At 40.7% G+C, this 19,270-nt stretch overlaps 1 protein-coding gene across 1 annotated transcript; it reads left to right on the top strand.

The window, feature by feature from the left end:
* The first annotated feature begins 1,165 nt into the window (after positions 1-1,165).
* On the top strand, positions 1,166-17,905 carry ZBBX (zinc finger B-box domain containing). Its single transcript, XM_059479565.1, has 18 exons — positions 1,166-1,217; positions 3,547-3,612; positions 4,333-4,420; positions 4,914-5,027; positions 6,171-6,264; positions 7,356-7,401; positions 7,544-7,653; positions 10,540-10,714; positions 11,571-11,691; positions 12,291-12,427; positions 12,629-12,732; positions 13,032-13,155; positions 13,739-13,768; positions 14,194-14,447; positions 15,097-15,253; positions 15,823-15,978; positions 16,947-17,076; positions 17,744-17,905. The coding sequence occupies exons 3-18, from the start codon at positions 4,353-4,355 to the stop codon at positions 17,817-17,819; spliced, it is 1,896 nt and encodes a 631-aa protein (XP_059335548.1). The 5' UTR covers positions 1,166-1,217; positions 3,547-3,612; positions 4,333-4,352; the 3' UTR covers positions 17,820-17,905.
* The last annotated feature ends 1,365 nt before the right edge of the window (positions 17,906-19,270 follow it).

Genomic DNA, 19,270 nt, shown 5'->3' with positions numbered 1-19,270 from the left:
GCTGCCAGCAACAAGTGGAAAGTGTCCCCGCCAGAGCAGCAGTGGCACTGGATGATCTTTAATGTTCCTTCTAACCCAGTTTATTCCGCGGTTCTGTGACAAATGAAACTCTGCCCTCAGCCGAGCTCCGCGCCCCCCACACGGAATCGTCTCTCCCTTTGTCCTCCCCACACGACAGCTCTCAATGGACTCTCCCGCGCTGCCATGGCAACGGCGCCACGCTCAGGGACCGAGGGGCGGCGGGGCCGGGACGGGAACAGCGCCAGGGGACAGCGACAGCGCCAGTGACAGCACAGACCCTGCCGGAGGAGCCTTCAGTTCCCTCCCAGCTCTGGCCGGGGTGAGCCCTCAGCTGCCCCCCAGCCCCCGCCGGGGTGAGCCCTGCGGGTTCCCCTCAGGAGCCGAGGCTCCCTGCGCGCAGCCCATGCCTGAGGGGGGCTGAGAGTACCCGGGCCGGTGTGAGTTGTGTAAATGCCCCCGAAGTGTGCCCTGAGAGTATCCGGGCCGGTGTGAGTTGTGTAAATGCCCCCAGAGTGTGCCCTGAGAGTATCCGGGCCGGTGTGAGTTGTGTAAATGCCCCCAGAGTGTGCCCTGAGAGTACCCGGGCCGGTGTGAGTTGTGTAAATGCCCCCAGAGTGTGCCCTGAGAGTACCCGGGCCGGTGTGAGTTGTGTAAATGCCCCCAAAGTGTGCCCTGGGCACACACCCGCGCAGTTGGCACTGTTCTCTTCATTGCCCCTCTCACTCCTTGCTGGTTTTAGGTTGCACTTTGTTCTTGCCTGCCCCGCCGAGTTTTCATCAGTCTTGAAAAGACACCGGTAATGAAAGAAAAAAAACCCAAAAAACCAAAAAACAACAACAACAAAAAAAAAACCCTAACAACCCCACACTTTCCTACGCAAACTTTTACACTTTTATTTTCTGTCTGCCCTTGTGCTCTGTTCTGTTTCCCCAGAGCGACCGTCGGGACCGAGTACAACCCATCTCACACCGAGCCTTGAGAGGAGCTTTAAAGGCAAGTTCTGACTCTGCTGCCATCATCCACCTGTTGTTTATCGCCCCACCTGTTGTTTATCACCTTATCTGTTATTTAGCACCTTATCTGTTATTTATCACCCCATCTGTTATTTATTACCCCACCTGCTTATTTCCCCTACTCTGCTCAAGGCAGAACTGCTGCAGCTCACAGAGCAGGGTGACCGTATTTCCATTGTGTGGGTAAGAAGGTTTTTGTCTTAAGAAACGTGCTTTATAATGTGGAGTGGGTTTTTTTGTTTGTTTGTTGGCTTGTTTATTTTTTGGTTTTGTTGTTTTTCTCTTTTTAAATTTTTTTTTAATTTATTTTTTAGTAGACTGTGTGGAAAGGCATCCTTTTGCTTGTGGCCTTTGTGTTTGAAGTTATTTACAATACAGCTGAAATTACAGTTCTCAATTAAACAGTTGTAGTGGTTAACTGTGGTTTTTCCCTTAACTGCTGTATTTTTTTCCCCTTAACTAAAAACCAAGCTGTTTTAAACCACCACAGCAGTGAAGATTTGCAAGCTGTAGAAAGAGATGTTGAGTTTGCAGAGTTACCAAGATAATGCATCTTCCCAAATTGTGGTGAAATTGCAAAATATGGTAAAAGGGCTTGGGGAAAGTGGCATTTAGTGAATTTCATGTTGTTTTCCTGATCTGACTTTTGTTCTGATCTAACACTCTACAACAACTGAATGTTGTAGAGTGTTACACCTAGAAATGGATAATGGGTTTAAAAATAGAAAGTGGAGTTTGAAATGGCTGGTGTCACAGGTATTTGGGCATGAAGAACATGAATTTATTCTGAAGGCTGGAATCATTTCAGCATATCTGAATTAAAGCTTATGTGTAACTTTTTTCTTTCTTATACTTTTAATGTCATTCTTTTTCCTCTTTCTTTAAAGTAGTTATCATAATGTTAGATGTTTGGAAGGACCAGAAGTCTCAGTCATTGTAATTAACAGCAAATGGGTGAGGAGTGATGATAGACAAACTCTTTATTGCACTTGGAATAATAATTCAAAGGAAATAGTTTAGTTTGAAGTATTGGTAAGTGGATGGAACTTAGTGTAGCATGAAATCCACATTCATGGTGTTGATAATGGGATGTGAGCTATTGCACAGACAGTAGCATCCCTCTGGATTTGATGGGTTTATTGATGTGAGCAAGCTGTTGGAATTTGCCCTGGTTAAACTCCTGTAGTGTGACATAAACTACACCCATCTTCAGCTGTCTGTAAGTCATAAACCTTTAAATTGATTAGGAAGAGACTTGAGCTAAGCTGGGGTACAGACTATGTGGAATTTGGGTTTATTTAGCTGTGTAGTCTTTAAAGTTGACTCAAACTTTGTTTAGCCCATACAGCAGGTTTTGGTTTGTTACTTTTAACTGTACATCCATTGTCAGCACAGAGGAGCCTGCTGGAATGATGAAATTTGAGCACCAGTGTGGCAGGGGAGCAGGCAGAAAGGATGTGGCTAATTAGTGCTTGATTTATTTATGTTGATGAGGTGCTTTAGTGTTTGCCTCACTGGCAAATTGTGCTGCCTGGTAGAGAGAAGAGGGATTCATTAAAGAAAAGCCAGACAGAAAGAGGGAACTCCTCTGAGTATTTAAATTCCAAATGTGTTTCTGAGGGGTTTGGGATTGCCTTTGCTGTACTTCCCTGGCAGCCCTGAGGGCCCAGCTCAGGGGTATTTCAGGGTGTGCATTTCCCCATGGGGTTTGTGTAAATTTGACTCTTCCAATGTCAGTGTTTAACAGTTGTTTTTATGCCTTATCTGTTCAATAATTCCTGTATTTTCTCAGAAAACTTCAGGAGGTTGAGCACTGTCTATCCCCTGTTACCTACAATTTGATGGTGTTTTTTGTCTGCCCAGTGTTCCTGTAACTTTGTAGGGCTTTTTATCTCTCGTATTCTCACCCAGCATCTCTGATATTTATCTCTGATATTGCACCATTTTTAAGTTATCCCTTTAAATATTTGCTTTCAGTGGAATATGTGAAAGTTAACTTGTATAAATGGTATTTTTTATTAACTACTTTCCCTCCTTGAGCTTGCTCAGCTGATCTGTGTCATTTCCCTCTGTTTTTACTATTAAATAGCCTTTGGGCCCCTCAAATCCAGTGTGTGACCTCCTCCTCCAGCTGTGCTGGTCTTGCCAGCTCAAATTTGCCAAGAGAAAAACTTTCTTCTATTCAAAATTATTAAAATCTTTTATCTTGGGAAGTGATAAAGTGATAAACTGTTTTGAAGTGATGTTAGAATTGAGTGCTTGAGTTTTCTCGCACAACAAGAAATATGTTTTGTGCACAAATCTGATGCTTTGTCAGCACTCAAATGCAGCATTTTAGGTTCTGTGTTTTAACTTCAACCAGGTGTTTTAAGTTCCATGTGCCATTGAGGTGTTTGGCCCCATGGGTGGAGATTTTTGGGTACATTTTATCTGTACTAATGCTGAATTTCAGGTTTACCTGTGAACAGGCAGTTTTCCACTTGGGATATTTCTAATCCTTCTCATTTCCTAGGTCCTGCTCTCCCCAGGAAGGTGAGACCCACGAGCTGCAGAAGAGTTTCCAAGCACCCTGGCAGCTGTAAGTCTCTGCACTGTCAGCTTTTGTTCCTTTTTCCATTATTCCATTCTTTTCCCATTATTTCCAGAAGCAGCAGGAAATGCCCAGTTTTGCACTGAGCTGCATTTACCCCACAAACATTCCATCCCAGCAGAGCTCTTCAGTTTAAACCCCTTGCTGTATGAATTTGCTTTTTTGAAGAGTATTTTATTTTACAACCTGGATTAAAAAAAAAAAAAAGCATTCAAAATACCACTGAAGTCTTGAGAGGAGGAATTAACTCTGCTCTGTGAGTTATTGTGTTCTCTGTATCAATTTGTCTGTGACAGAAGGAATTTATCTTCCCAAATCAGGTGAGTGAGATGGTTTCACTTCATAGCCATTGGTACAATTTTCTCCTCCTTGGTGCTTTCTATAGGCTTGGTTCAAGAAAGTTGTGTTTTAGTTAATATTAATCTGCTTGCACATGAACTTTAGGGAATTGTCCAAATGAAACAGCCAAGGAAATCTTTTCCCTGGTATCATAAATGTAATAAAAAAGGGTTTTTTTTTCCCCAGTTAAATTTAATTTTCAGTTGCTCTAGGATTTTATTGGCACTTCATATAAACAAGTTTTGTGCTCCATTTCCCTCTATATATGAGTGTTTTTGGATGTGTAATGAGTTTTTTACTGTTTTAATTTCAATCAAATTCCCATTTCAACAGGTTCCTATCTCTAAATCACTGAAATTCTCTTTTTAGGAGAAGTTATACTGGGCATCATGAATGTCAATGACTTTGTAATTCTCCCAGGCTCAAAAGCTGGAACCTCAGTGAGATTAAAAACAAAGTAAGTGCCTTCAATCTGATTGAGATTGAGATGTGTTTTTGTAGTTTTTAATAAGTTTTAATGCAACATTAAATAGGAGAGTGGAAGAACAAGAAGAATCATGTGTTTCTTTTCCAGCATTTTCTCTATGCTTTTATCCACAAGCCTTTCTTTTCTCAGGCTTTAATCTACTTCCTGATTAAATTATAGGTTTTATAACCAACCCTGTGTATCCACAGGTAATACAAGCATACTGAAGAAATCAGCAGATTGCTTATTTAAATATAATTATACTCCAAACCTTTCTGAGTACAGGCACAGTTGTATCAGTTTTTTGTTGGAATTTGCACTTGACCTGTCCCAAATTTTCCTGCTTTCAGTCCTGCTGGGAGATAAAGGAGGGACATGGTTTTAATGACAAATTTTCCAGCTTCTGTTTTTCTGCTTCAAGGTTCTTCAGGTACCTTACTGACTTCCAGGTGACTTCTAATGAATATTTCACTATTTCCTCCAGAACTGTCAAGGAATTGCAGTTGGAGAAAGCTCAGTTAGAAACAGAAAACAAAGAGATGGAGAGAAGATTATTGCAGCTGCAGTTAAACATGAGCAGAGAAAAAGAAGAGAGGAGGTAGGTTCAGTTTCTCTTTGGAAAAAAAGAATCCAGTGAGATGCTCCCTCCACACCTCCAACTCCCCATGTGGGATCTCTTGTAAAGTTTGGAATTTACAATTAGATTGGAGAGAGGAGACTGGGAAGAAATATTCAATGTTAAACTTGCTTCCTTATGACGTTGTTAATTTGAAAGTCCCATATGATATTTGATCTGTTTTCCTCAGTTATTCCCTCTTCTCCCTTTTCCCCCTGTCTGACTGGATTTGTCCCCTTAGTTTTCAAGCAGGCGACAGAGTAGTTTCTCCTTGTTTATTTCTGATGTTTTTGCAGAGGATGCTGTTGATATTTTTGATCCCCTTTTACATTTGTGTGGCCTCCCAGGGAGGCCTCTCCTGCATGATGGCAAACAGGGCTTGGAACCAGGCACAGTGTAATGAGGCAAATGCTGGGGTGAGCTTTAAATCTGAGTCACCCTGAGTGTTGGCAAATTCCTGCAACACCTGCTTCCCTTTCCTTGAGTTTCTGCCTGCTGGGAATGCAAATGCCTTGGGCTGGGATGCCCTGGTGCTGCTGAGCTGCTGGCATTGCCCTGAGCTGCTGGGGCAGTGTTTTCCAGGGCATGTGTGGCACTTTTGTCTCCATGGTATTGTTGTTTTGTTCTCAAGGCCCTGTACCTGCAGCCCCTGATAGGGTTGCAGTGCTGAGCTCTGAGGACAGGAGCATTTGGCATTTGCAGCACTGCAATCATGGAGTGGTTTGGGCTGGAAAGGATCTGAGAGTTCCTGCATTGTTAGCAGTGCTGGATCAAGTCCTGCAGTAAACAGGGACAATGAAAGCTCACACAAAATGTACTTTTGTTGTTGTTCTTCTGAAACCAGCCTTTGAGAATTGATAAGATTTTTTTTTTTTTAATATAAAAACTTGGACAAACTTAATAGTTTAAAAATAAGTACTTTCTCACACATTCATTGTATTTACTGCTTTTAAAGCAGGTTTCAATGTAAGGGAGTAGTTGTGCTTTGGGAACTTGATTGTCCTATAGAGAAGAATTTTATTTTTGTGATTTTTTTGTTCATATTTAACAAGCTAAAGGAAAATTTTATGCTTCTCTTGCTTGCAGAAGGCTGAATTTTGAAGTTTTTCTTGCCTTGGTTTGTAGGAAATTAGGTGCTTATCATTGGAAATCTGGGCAGGCAGGACCAAGGACCCCCCAAACCCGAACTGTGGCACAAAATAATGAAAACAGGAAGAAGGTAGGAAACCATATTTGCAAGTAAAGCTATCTAAAGTAAAACAAGTTTTAGAAGTGGATTTATGCTGCAGAACAGGAAAATTTCAAATACTGTAAAACCAAAAGGTTGAGCCCTATCTGAGTAAAATTCCTGACTGCTTATTTTTCCATGCCAAGCTTCTGATTCCCTTTGAGCTGGAGGAACATCAAGTTTTGTTGGGTGATCAGTTGCAATAAACAGCAAATTATCCCTGCTCCTACAGATTTAATCCTGTAAGAGTGGCACTGGTGGTGCTGGAACTCATCAGGAGCCTGGCTTTGGCTGGCTGGTGCCCAGGATGGATCTAAAACCCTGAAAGGCTTTGGGTGAAACTTTGAGTGCAAATTCTCTGCCTTCCCAGATAAAATACACCACAGTTAAAGTCTTTAACTCACTTATATTGATTCTTGTTCTATCACAACCTTGCTCAGACCTAAAAGAGGGGGTGTAGAACTTTCCTGGTTAATATTTGAAAAATCTGTTTTCTCTTCAGTAAGTACAAATGGGATACTTATCTTATTTTGGAAAAATCTGTGGCAATTTTTTTTAAACTGGCAGAAAATGAGAACTCAATGAAATTGCCTCCTTGACTGCAGTTGCCTCCTTGTCTGTGAGAGGAGAGGATCAGAATGAGAAGGTTTTCTTTACACACCTCTTTCCCTTCTCTGAGACAAGGAACTCAGAGCTGTTGCTGCTTCAAAGACTTGAGGTTTCAGCTGGGGTGGCTGAGGAGATGAATGGGCAGAATTGTAAAAAAAGCAAAATTAAAAATAAGGGGTGAGTGAGGGGCAGTGAGGCTGCAGGGTGAACTCAGTTTGCAGGGAAAGACTGAGGAGCAAAAATGCTGAAAATCATTAATTACTGGGATGTTAGATCATGGAAGGGCCACATGGACGATGTTCATCTCTGGGGAGGGAAACTGGTCCTGGGCTTCATGGCTGTCATGAGCAATAATGGAGTTTTTTCTGTAAGTACATGCCCTATTTCCCTAACATTTTCATTCTGTAGAACTTACTGTTTATTCATTAGCATTAGAACCTTTTACAGATATATGGAAATATTCTTTCCTCTAGGTTTCTCCACAAAGAGTGAAGTTAAAAGTACTCAAACAGACTGAAGGTAAAGGCGTCTTTCTTAACCAAATAAAACTTAAACTTCTGATAGATCATTGCTTTGTAGAGGTTGCTGCAATTAAACACTGAAGAAATCAGAGAGTGGAACACTGGATTAGTTGAGATTTTTGTTGTTTGTTTTGTTTCAGAGCCAGTGAAAAAACCGGTTAAGCCTAAAAAAGGAAATCCTGTAGCTCATGAAAAGTTGGGAGTGAAGGGGGTGGGCTACAGACCACCTGAAATTAAGGGTGGGCTGCTGGTAAGTAAATGGTTAAAAATAATTCTTAAGCAACACAATTTAATGTGTGTAGAATTTTTTTGTGTCACTATGTAGACACACATTTTTCTTTCGCTCTCTGATAATTACTTGGTGCCTGTAAAGAGAAATTTTACAGACTGATCTCCCTGAATGCAAGGAAACAGATTAAATGGTTCTGTTGTCAGAACTGTGACCACTTTTTAAACTGGTAACTGTTAAAGAATTTATTTAAACTCTGGTTTTATTATTTGCTCAGCATGTGGCCATTGCTGAAGGAGGCTGATCTCATCCTTAACTAAAGAACACTTTGTGATTAAAGAAAGATGTGTGGTTGCAGGCAAAGGGGCCAAAATTAAGTGGTCCATGAATCTTTTGTAATTTTAAATCCTTGCATAAAGCACGTGTTCAATTCTGATTTTCAAGTTGGCACCTTTTTGGCTGTGTTAGAGTGGAAATTTCTATTATCAAGTATGAGGTGATTTCTGTTTAAGGGTATTTTTACCTTAGGGAAATACTTAGGTATTTTTACCTAAGTAGGAAATAGGAAACAAATAATAAATAGGAAAGCCAGCCTCCAAAGTGTGGTGTAGCCTCATACATCTCAATTTTAAAGTAGTTCATGTGGATTTCCACTTTTGAATAAGAAAATAACATTTTTATTCTAAAAAAGAATAATTTCTTTTAGAGTGTGGAGGGACATCTCTCTGTAATACACGATATGATTTTTTTTTCCATTTTTATTAAACCAGCTGGAGCTGCTAACCCTCAAAAGGAACTGATATATTGTGCGTGTCTTTGTAATGCTTTTCCTTTGGGGAAAAATACACGCCGATTTGGAAATTAAGAGAACGTGCCAACAAAACCGCGGGGATTTTGCTTCCGTGCTGCTAATTTCATTCGGCAAAGACCTCCGCACACTCCCAGCATTGCAGATCGTGCGTGGTTTGCTTTTTCCGGGCGGTTTTTGGGGAGCGATCCCGGCCCCGGAGCGATCCCCGGAGCGGCTGCAGTGCTGGCGATGGCCGCCCGAGGGCGCTGCGCCCCCGCGGGAGCTGCGGCAGCCGCGGATCCCGGGGCGCGTCTGCCCGCGATGCCCGGGGCCATTTCCCGCAATCCCGGGGCGCGTCTGCCCGCGATGCCCGGGGCCATTTCCCGCAATCCCGGGGCGCGTCTGCCCGCGATGCCCGGGGCCATTTCCCGCAATCCCGGGGCGCGTCTGCCCGCGATGCCCGGGGCCATTTCCCGCAATCCCGGGGCGCGTCTGCCCGCGATGCCCGGGGCGCGTCTGCCCGCGATGCCCGGGGCGCATCTCCCGAATCCCGGGGCGCATTTCCCGCAATCCCCGGGGCGCGTCTCCCCGCGATCCCGGGGCGCATCTCCCGAATCCCGGGGCGCTTCTCCCGCATCCCCGGAGATCCCCGCGCTGGCGGGGATCCAGCCGGAGCAAGAATGGGGCTGGGAATCTGTGCTGCTGGGGGAAATTGAACTGCGAGTCGCTGGAGTCGTTCCCTGCTGATGCCCTGTTCACGCAGTGCTCACCCCGCACTGCAATAAGAGGATGAGGGAATGCCCTGGACGTGCAGACAATTTTAACAGCCAACTTTTCTTGCTTTTGCAAGTCACAAGTGCCATTGGATGTGCAGCCAGTCCCTGGATCAGTTAAAGCATAGGGCAGGTGGAAAGAAGGGGTTAGGAAAACATCCTGAGTGTGTAGGGACTGCTGATGTTTTGTGATGCTGTTTGCAGGGGTCTTAGGATGAGGGAAGAGATGAGAATGTTGACTCCATGTTTCAGAAGGCCTAATTTATTATTTTATTCTATATATTATATTAAAGCTATACTAAAAAAATAGAAGAAAGGATTCAATCAGAAGGCTAGCTAAGAATAGAAAAGGAATGATAACAAAATCATGTGACTGACTGAGACAGCTGGGCTGTGATTGGCCATTAATTAGAAACAACCACATGAGACCAATCCCAGATGCACCTGTTGCATTCCACAGCAGCAGATAACCATTGTTTGCATTTTGTTCCTGAGGCCTCTCAGCTTCTCAGGAGAAAAAATCCTAGCAAAGGGATTTTTCAGAAAATATCATGGCTACAATGTTTGACTCTCATCTGTCTGCCCGTACCTTTGCTGCTTTGTTGTGGTAAGAGCAGGTCACTCACTTGGAGAATATGTAGACAAAGGATTTTTTCCCATAGATACATAAATTATTTCGTGGTTTTGCTTGATAATCATCCAAGAGTTGGTAATGAAAAACTTCCACAGTAATTTTCTTTGTTCTAATAAAGGTTGAAAAACCACTGGATTGAAAGTCCCAGTGCAGGAGTGTTTTTCTCCTTTTGTAGCTGTTTTCAATCAATCTCATCAATTACAGTTTGGACTTCCCTGGGCTGCTGTATTAATGGCTATCCCAGTTAGCCCCTTAAATGACCATTTTCCTCTTGCTGACCTCTCCAGATGTGCCCCTGTCCACTGGGAAGCTTCAATAAGCAGCCCTTCATTAGTAAAGCACATAGCTCATAAATTCCTTTAAATGAGAAATGCTGCATTAAATGCCTCACTTAATCCCCTTGTACATGCGGTGTCCATGGCTTTGTATCCCAAACATGGGATGTGGGTGTCCATGGCCACTGCTCTGATACCAGAAACCTTTAAAAGCAGGGGTTTTGTGTGTCTGGTAATAAAAAGTTTGTCTTTCTTATTTAGCTCTTGATAGATCCTTGCAGTTAATTGTGAGCAAGATCACATAAAATGGGAGTGATCTTGATTACCAGGTAGCTCAGCTGAGCCAAGGGAAGTGAGTGCTGCAGTTCCACAGCTGACACTCAAAATGCTGCTGCTCAGAAATGCTTTATCAGTAATGTTGTGGCGCTGATTTAGGAACCAGCCCCAGCATGGAGCAGTGCAAGCCCTGGGAAGCAGGACAGAGGATCGCTGCTGAGTGGTGCCTTTGATGAGAAGGCATCTGCAGAGTCTTTCCAGGAGGCTTTGCTTGAGTGGAGGAAGGGTGAAAGTGATCCTGGAGGAGGTCTGTGTGCCACTGAGGTCCCACCAGGTATGGTTTGTTCTGATTGATGACATTTTAAATACTATGGGAGCCATTTGGGGTAGTTAGATTAATGAAGGCAGATGTTATCAAGTTAAGAAAACCCATTTTATTCTTTCTCAGTCTACCTTTATTAACAACAATCATCTCTGAAGGGTTTTTAAATGATATTCAGAATGTTTAGCTCAGTTTTTGTAATGCCAGGATGTCCAGCCCATGTCCCTGAACCCTCCCAAGGCTTTGTGTCTCACGTGCCACTTCAGCATGCGCTGCAATGCTCAAACACAAAACCAGCTTTAAAATGAGGCAAGGAATGTGCAGGGCTCAGGATTTTGTGTTCTATCCAAGTACATTTTCTGCTTGCCTTCCACAGGCTCTTAATATTTCTTTGTCCCAATGAAAAGCTGCAATCAGCTGAAGTATGCATGGAAAAATATGGAAAATTCCTCTGGTCTGATTGGATTTGTGCAAATCCAATCTGTGTCTTGTTCCTCTAGTCCATGGATGGTGGTTTTTCTCTCTGGCTTTTTGTACAAAATTAATATTAAACTGATTTTTTCCCCGTTTTTTCTTCTTTTCTGTGGGATTTTGATCTGTGGAGTCACAGATTTCCATCCCCCCACTCTTTCTATGGCTCCAGTGTGTAATCTGTAATAAATGAGTTTTTAGGGCTGCCCCACTACTGCCTGTGTTCTGTAAATATAATATTGCTGGCCATTTAAATTTTGGAGTTATGCAAAGACTGAACTAAGCACAGACTCAATGTGATGTTCATTCAAAAATAATGTAGGTAAAAAGCATGTTTAAGCATATTTATAAGCCTAAACTGCTGTTTTGTTTTTTTTTTTTCAAATAACTCTGACAGAACCTGTGGGGAGTTGTGAGGTGCAGACCAATGTTAGTGCTCTGAAGGAACCCATCCGTGTGGAATTCCAGAAGGATGGCCTGAGCTACATGGAGAAACTCCTGCTGAAGAAATACAGAAGGTGTTGTTGCATTTGCTGCTCCTAATGAGAGAATTCAGAAATACTGAATAACAAAAACCCAGATGAAACTTTTAAAATATTAGATATATTATCAAGAGTCAAGGGGAGTGTATACAGGGAGATTTATTTTAATAAAATAATGATTATAACCAGACTTGATCACTTGATATTTCAGAATTCTTGTAAAGGAAGTATTTAGAAGGATTTGCTTTGCTCTCAGTTTACTGTAGAATTTGTTTTAATAAAATAATGATTATAACCAGACTTGATGACTTGATAGTTCAGAATTCCTGCAGAGGGAGTATTTAGAGGATTTCTCTTTGCTATCTGTTTATTGTAGATTTTGAAGACCGGTAAGGATATTTGGCTACTTGATTTTGGGGCATTTGCCACAGGAGTTTTATAGAGAAAAGGAATTTTCAGGATTCTTTTGTGGACATTACAGAGCTGTTTTATGAGTTCTTGAGAAGCAAAGTCACCTCAATGAAGTTAGGAGGAGTTAGTAAATGCTGCTGCTCATAGGGTTTTTTCCTTTTTTTTGTGATATATTTTTAAAAGTATGACTTTTTAAGATTGATTTTTTTTTTTTCCTGTTTCAGAACTCCAGTTGATCAATTTTTTGCAAGTTGCATGAAAGATTCAAGGCCTGTGCAAGCCCAGAGTGTTCAACAGGATGGGGCAGAAGGAGGAGGACAAGGAGATGATGATGATGATGATGGCATTGAGGAGTTAACAGGTGTAACAGATTTCTTTACTCAATCTAAAATACCTTTTTCTTCAGATTTTTTTCTGTGGATGCTGAACATTCCTACACTTAACCAGTTTGCTAAAAGCAGCAATAATAAAAAGAGATATTTGTGGTTTTTCATAATTAATAAAAATGTTTCAGTTTTGAGCAGGAAAAACTGAAATGCATGAAATTATTTATATTTCACAGATGAAGAGGTGAAGAAATACTGGGCATCTGTTTATAGAGCTGAAGAATCCAACACTGTTCCTGAAAGTGCAGAGTCCTCTGTGAAAATTGAGTTCCTTGATGATGTGAGTACTGATAAAGGACTTGATGAGTCTCAACAATGAACTGATTTGTTCAAGTTTTGATCTGTTAAGTGTTTAAAGTAGCAACAGTTAAATAATTTCCAACAATGAAGAATGCTGGAGCATTGTTTGCTTCCCATACTAATGTGGAAAACTGAAAGTTCCAAAAGTTGTTTAATTCAGGGACTTGCACTGTATGGGATTTATACACAAATAAAGTCTGACAGCTTTTCAGCACTCTTAAATTTTTTTACTTCTTTTTAAAACTTTTATTTTATTTTTTATTTTTGTTCTTTATTCAGTCTCAGAGTGAGGACTTGGAAGAATCTTCAGACTCTTCAGTAGAGGAAACTGGAGATGAGGGGGTGAATAAGCAAGGAAAAACTGACCCACTGGAGAGTAGAAGGTATCAGGAATGCAGAGATTGTGGGAGAGGAAAGGAAATAATCCCAAATTTGTGGTAGTCCCTAAGGAATGGGGGCTTTTCTTTGCAGGCAGTTAGATTTGAGTTATTGTGTATACAGTGTTTCAAAGCCATTAAGGAATATTAATTGCCTGTAACTGGAGAGGCATCACTTGGAAATCCTAACCCATAGGGGTGAGATGCATTTCTTTCCACTTGCCTGTCCTGAATTTTAGTGAAATTCTCTTTTCTGAGCTCTTACCTCAGCAGGAGCAGGAACTCACATACAGATTTTACCATGGATCAGTGCTCTACACATTGAAGATACTCTTACTTAACTAACCTTGTAACTCCAGACAAAAACAATACCTGCTACATGTGCAATTCTTCTGATCTCCCAACACTTACTGAATTAACTGTGACCTGGTTTGCTTTTTGTGTCCTTCTCATTTTTTCCCCTCCTCTATCAAAGCTCAGCATTTGCAGACTAGAAGACAGAACCAACCCCTTAAAGGAAAAATGGGTAAAATGGGAAAGTCTTAATGTCTTCTTTCCATTTAACTTCCTCAGCTGAAACTTAATTTTTACTTTTTTGTCTCAACAGAGATCCTGTTTGTCCTAAAGAAATTTCTCAAGGTAAATGTGAGGAGTTGTTAAGTTCTTTGTTGAAAATACATAAATATGTTCAGTTTATCATTCTCATATAGGTTGGGCTAGTGAACTTTGGTGGGCTGAAAAATAGTTAAAGGTCATTAAATTAGGTCCCATTCTCTGGGCTATCACAATTTGCTTTGATTGCAGTTTGATGGCCTGTGGTAAACATATATAACAAAGAAAACCAACTTACAGATTCATTCACAGCCTGACAAGATGGATTTCAAACCTTATAATGCTTTTAAGGAAATTGTATTGAATTTCCACGATTGCCTTTCTTTAGCTTTAGTGGAGATTTTGTTTTTTTTTTTTTTTAAATTCATGAAGAAAAGATAGTTGACTTGCAGGTTATAATTAATATTCATTACAAGCATTTCTCTATTCATGATTTTGTTGCACTCCTATAGAAAAACTGAATGTCTGCGGTGATGTTGAAATAAATGCAGTGCAGGAGGAGAGCATTGAACCAAAGGCTGGGAGAAGATCCCTGAGCTCCTGTGAACCTCCTGAGGAGCTCTCTGACCCCACTGAGGGGGTGAGCAAGGCTCTCACTGGGGCTGACCTGAGGAGCAGCAGAGATCTGGAGACAGAAGTGCAGCAGGGCAGGACAGAGCCACAGGGACTGGCCTTGGTCCTGCCTGGGACTGCAAAATCTTCAGCAGTGAGTGATGGTGTCTTTAATTGCTGAATAGATTAGGGATGTTGCTTTGTCTGCTTTAGATTTAGGGGATTGTCACTGTCTGCTATATTTGATATGAAAGGCTCCACTTTGTGGTGCCAGTTTTCTGTTAATGTTCCAAAACTTGTCTCAGATATTAAAAAAAGGTGTTGTAGGAACAGCTTTTCCCATATTTGTATTAACAGTCCTTCACCTCTTGTCTGAATGACTAAAAATGATAAGACACCTGCCCTGTCTTATCTGGCAAATTATTCAGATCCTCATTTGCTGAAAATAAAATTATAAGCAATAAAATGATAGAAAAGTTTGGGACATTGATTTGGAGTTATTGGTAAACAGTGATCACCTTCCTTTATGTACCCAAAAGTGAACACAAAGAAAATCTGCTTTTCAGGCTCAAAATCAACTTTCTCATCCCTAGTGAAAGAATAGACTCAAGCTCTCACAACATGGGAAGTTTTTAGGATTTTAAAGCACACCTTGAGCAAAAACATCATCCTCATGAATATCTATTACAGCTGCCTGTCCAAATAACCGTGCTCTAAGAAATGAGCATTTTATTAATCTAAACTTGGAGGGGCAATTATAAAGTTTGCTGTTTCCTGTTTGTAATCTCTCTTTTTTTTCCAAGTTACAGGATGTAGCCAAAAGACAGAAATGTGGTTCTACATCATATCAGGGACTTGAGGGTTTCTTTGTAGGTGCAAACCCTAAACAAGAAAAGCTGGAGGCACCTTCTTCCCTGTCTGCTGCCTCCAGCCCTAGGGACAGGAAAATCCATTTTCCAGGTACTTTTGTGTGAATAAATCCTCAAAAATATACTTATTTATCATGTTTTTTCAGTTCCCTTCCATCCAGCTTGCTTTAGGAGTCACGTCAGGGTGACAGTCATGCCACACAAGTGGTGCTGGGCAAGGATAAAATAAATTCCCTACTTTGAGGCAATCTAGTGCCATAAATTTAATCTTTATAATTATGAATAAACTGTATATGATTATATATATTATAGTATGTATTATGTATAATCTATACATATATATAATATGTATAGATTATATAATATATATATACCAATATAAATAAATGTAATTATTTATATTGGTACGTCTCCTGATAATAGAGTTCCATGAGGTTCCTATTGCTTTTCATGGTGTGTGTGAAACAACAATAAGTGAACATCATTAATCTGATTTAAAATATCACTTGAAATCAGGCTTGTAGTCTGTTACATATCTATCTATAAAAAAAAAATTGTTGTGTGGCTTCTTTAATTCACACGCTAAATGCAGCAAGAATAGAGTAAATGATATTAACACAAAACCTGCAAATAATTTCCTCTAATAATGCTGGATTTCAGGAGAGGAGCAGTGGGTTTCTGAGAGGAGCCTGAGTGAACATGCTGATGACTCTGTAGTTCAAGGTGTCTTGGAAAGTCAGCTGAGCAGAGCTGCAAATGCTTTCCAAGCTCAAAATCAACTTTCTCATCTGATGGCAGCGTGGATGCCATGGTCAGGTAGGGACAGCCACAGCTCTGAGCTCCTAATTAGGGTTATTTTAATTGTGGAAAATTAAAATTTACCACAAAATTTTAATTTTCCACAATTAAAATTGGAAAGTTAAATTTTGAGTTGGTCATTTCTATGTCTTCATTTGTGAATTTGTATTTTAGTGGTTTTTTTTTTTAATAGGCTTTGGAGTTAATTACCTTTTTTCAGCTCTCACCAAGAATTCTTTTTATTTAGCTTAGTTTCTGCTTCTGCTGCTGCCCTTTTACTCCACTCTTATCTTGAATATTTAGAGAATAAACCCTCCAGAAGACGTTTCTGTATTTGTGTGTGTTGGTAGTCCCTGGTACAATTTGGGAGTGATCTAATAAAGGATTTCTTCTGCTACAGAAGCAAGTCTGATTATATGAACTCTAAGAAACAGGGACACAAGCAATAACTGCATCTGCACTTTTGTGTTACCTTTCTCAATTTCAACTGTCTCCATCCCAGGAAATGTAGCTCTGCATTATTTCTCACATCATGAGCTACCAGGTTGACATTTTAATTTAAATAATGCTGTGTGCAGAAATCGAAGCTGTCAATTTTGAATCCCAGGAAAATATTGGAAAGGGTCTATATTTTATTCATGTTGGTTTAAATTAAAAAAAAAAAAAAAGAATCAAACTTCAGAGCTTTCTGCAGTAGTTCAGTGTCTCCCCTCACACAAAATTTGTGGCATTGTGCAGAATACTTAAATCATGTTTTTCTTTCTGAAAGATACTTCTGAAGTAGGAGGTGGTGAATTTATAGGTGTTAATAAAAAAGTTACAAATATATTGGAAAGTAAAATCTTAATTTGTAGTGGTACTTTACATTAGCTAGAGTTGGTTTGAGACTTTCAATGGCAAGTTTTTGCCAATATGTTGAATTTTTTTCAAGCTGATAGTGGAAATACTGCATCTTTTTGTTCATATTTGCTCCTAAGACATTTCAGGCCATGAAAGTAATTCCAGCTTAGCTTGTGAGGATGGAACCTCCTCCAGCAGAGCCATGGGGATCTCTGCAAATGCAGATTTCCAGAACACCTTGGAGCTGGAAGACCATGACACATTTGATCTTTTTGGGTAAGCTCAACTTGCTGGCTGTGTTTTTATGACATTTTAGATTATTCAAGATGCCAACCATGTCAGAACTGAAATCAAAACAGCCCTAACCCTCTTGTAATTAGCAGGTAATGAAAATTAAAGTCAGCATGACCTGTGTGGTGTCTTGGTGTGCTGAGCCCCTTCTCAGGCAGCCCAGAGTCAGACCTGAGGAATCTGTTTTGTTGTTTGGACTCCAAATGATAAATTTGGGCATTGTGGGTTTTTCAGTGCATTAACACTGAGGTTTATTTACTGGAGGTGAATCTCTTAAAATCATCTCAATTTTTGGGTTATGAGTCACCATGTATTTGTTATTTTGCCTTGGACACTGAGGAGATGACTGGAAAAAAGGAAGTTCCCAAAGTTCTGTGTCTCACTGGCTTTTTACTGGGATCTCCTACTCCTATCCAGTCAGAGCAGCACTGAAGGGAACTCCATGCTGTGTGATCAGAGCTGATTCAGAGATTTGGGACAAAAACTGAGGGAAAAGCTGAATTAGAGTAGCTTGTACTGCCAAACATCTCCAGTGAAAGCTTTTTTATGTGCCTTTTAGTTCAGCACATGTGAACATATGTCAGCAGGGCTTAAAGCAGAGAATTTAGGGAACTGGAGGCACTGGAAATCACTGGGGTGTGTTTCTTTTAAGGGACTGGGAGGAAAGCCAAATGGATGCTGAGGAAGCAATTCTGGAGGACAAGCAGCAGGTTCTGGCATTGCAGTGAGCATGGAAAAGTCAGCTCTGAATCCACCTTTGGATGGTTCAGAACCAAGAAGATCAAGAGGTGTTTTAAGTTCTGCTCAAGCCATCATTTACTAAGGAATATTCTGTGAAGTTGTCATTAAAACTGCTTAAAAATATGTTGATTTGGCTTTTTAATAGTTCCTACTATGAAGAAATAACAGAATAAAAGAACTTCTATTGTGCTGCTATGTTTAGGATTGTTTTATTGTTTTTAATTCAATTTAAGTTTTCTTGTCTGCAGGTGGAATTTTGTGTTTCCAAATGTGATTTTATGTGGCCAGGCTGGAAGGTGGCACACCAGGGGTATTAATGGGATAAATTGGGGTTTCTGTGTGATCAGGTTTGTGGTGAGAAGCACAGGAGAGGAGTCTCTCTGACCCTTTGTCACATGTTTCAGAAGGGACTTGCACCTTGCAGAATAGAATTCAACAGCTTTCCACTGCACATTTAACTTCTCCTGCCACACTCCTTTCTTCCTAAAGGCAGCAGGGAGCCCAGAGCAGCAGCAAACCTCTGCTCAGAATCAATTGGGAGTGAATTCCCTTTCTTTCCCTGCTCCAAAATTCCAGTTCAGAGGGATCTGAGTCCAGGCAAATCCAGCTGTGCTGTAACTTACTGCCTTACAGGCCTTTGATAATTAAAGGAACAAAGAGGAAATGCAGCTAAACTCATCCTGGGTGGTTTGAATTTTAACAAACAGCCCCAAGTGTCCTTTTGAACTTGCTGTATTTATGTTGTATAAAAAGCTTTTTTCTTCCTCCTCCCCAGAAAGTGTAAGGTTTAATGCAATTAATATAATTTCTGTAAAAGGTCATTTGGCCAACGTGGTGCTTTGATGTAAAGAGGGTTTGGGCTCTCTTGTTGAGGAGATGCTTAATTGTACCCAGTAATTGAGTGGCTTTGAAATTACCTAAATGGTATCTTTTGCTAACATCTGTAGGATTCTCAGACACAGCAGCTTGCTTAGCTTGAAAAAGTTCTCTTTCCCTTCATGTGCCTGACTCTCCTCCTTTTGTTTCCTTCACTGTGGTTTTTAGGGAAAATTTCCCCCTTCTCCCCTGGTTTTGATAATAAAGGTGTATCGAAAGCAGTGACAAAGATTTGTCTTTTGGTGTTGGGAAATTTTGAAAGTGGGATTAATTAAAAGCTTTTGTCTGATAATTCTTAAATGTTTATGGGTGAACTGCCTGGCAGGGCTCTAAATTCATGGAAATTGTTATCCTCAAACTTTGCTTTAGGAAGAGAAGCTTTAAATTCTGCTTTCCTGTGTTCGGAGGTGGCAGGTGCCCTTCACTAATGGATCAGTGGAAGCATTCCAGTCTCTGATTTGGTTTCCTGCAGTTAAACCCTCTCTGCTTTGGATTCTCCCCACGCCCCAGGGCTCTGCTGTGTTATCTGCCCCCCTCAGCAGCTCTGCACTAATATCACACA

This window comes from Ammospiza nelsoni, chromosome 10 (assembly GCF_027579445.1).
Source record: "Ammospiza nelsoni isolate bAmmNel1 chromosome 10, bAmmNel1.pri, whole genome shotgun sequence".
NCBI classification, from domain to species: Eukaryota; Metazoa; Chordata; class Aves; order Passeriformes; family Passerellidae; genus Ammospiza; species Ammospiza nelsoni.
This window is presented reverse-complemented; position numbering and strand designations above follow the sequence as displayed.

Bases quoted from the DNA above. Each gene is read 5' to 3' on its own strand.
- ZBBX (XM_059479565.1), top strand. From the start codon at position 4,353: ATGAATGTCAATGACTTTGTAATTCTCCCAGGCTCAAAAGCTGGAACC. The intron at 7,654-10,539 runs GTAAGTAAATGG...GCGCTGATTTAG, and splicing joins AAATTAAGGGTGGGCTGCTG to GAACCAGCCCCAGCATGGAG. The intron at 17,077-17,743 runs GTAAGCTCAACT...GTTTCTTTTAAG, and splicing joins GACACATTTGATCTTTTTGG to GGACTGGGAGGAAAGCCAAA.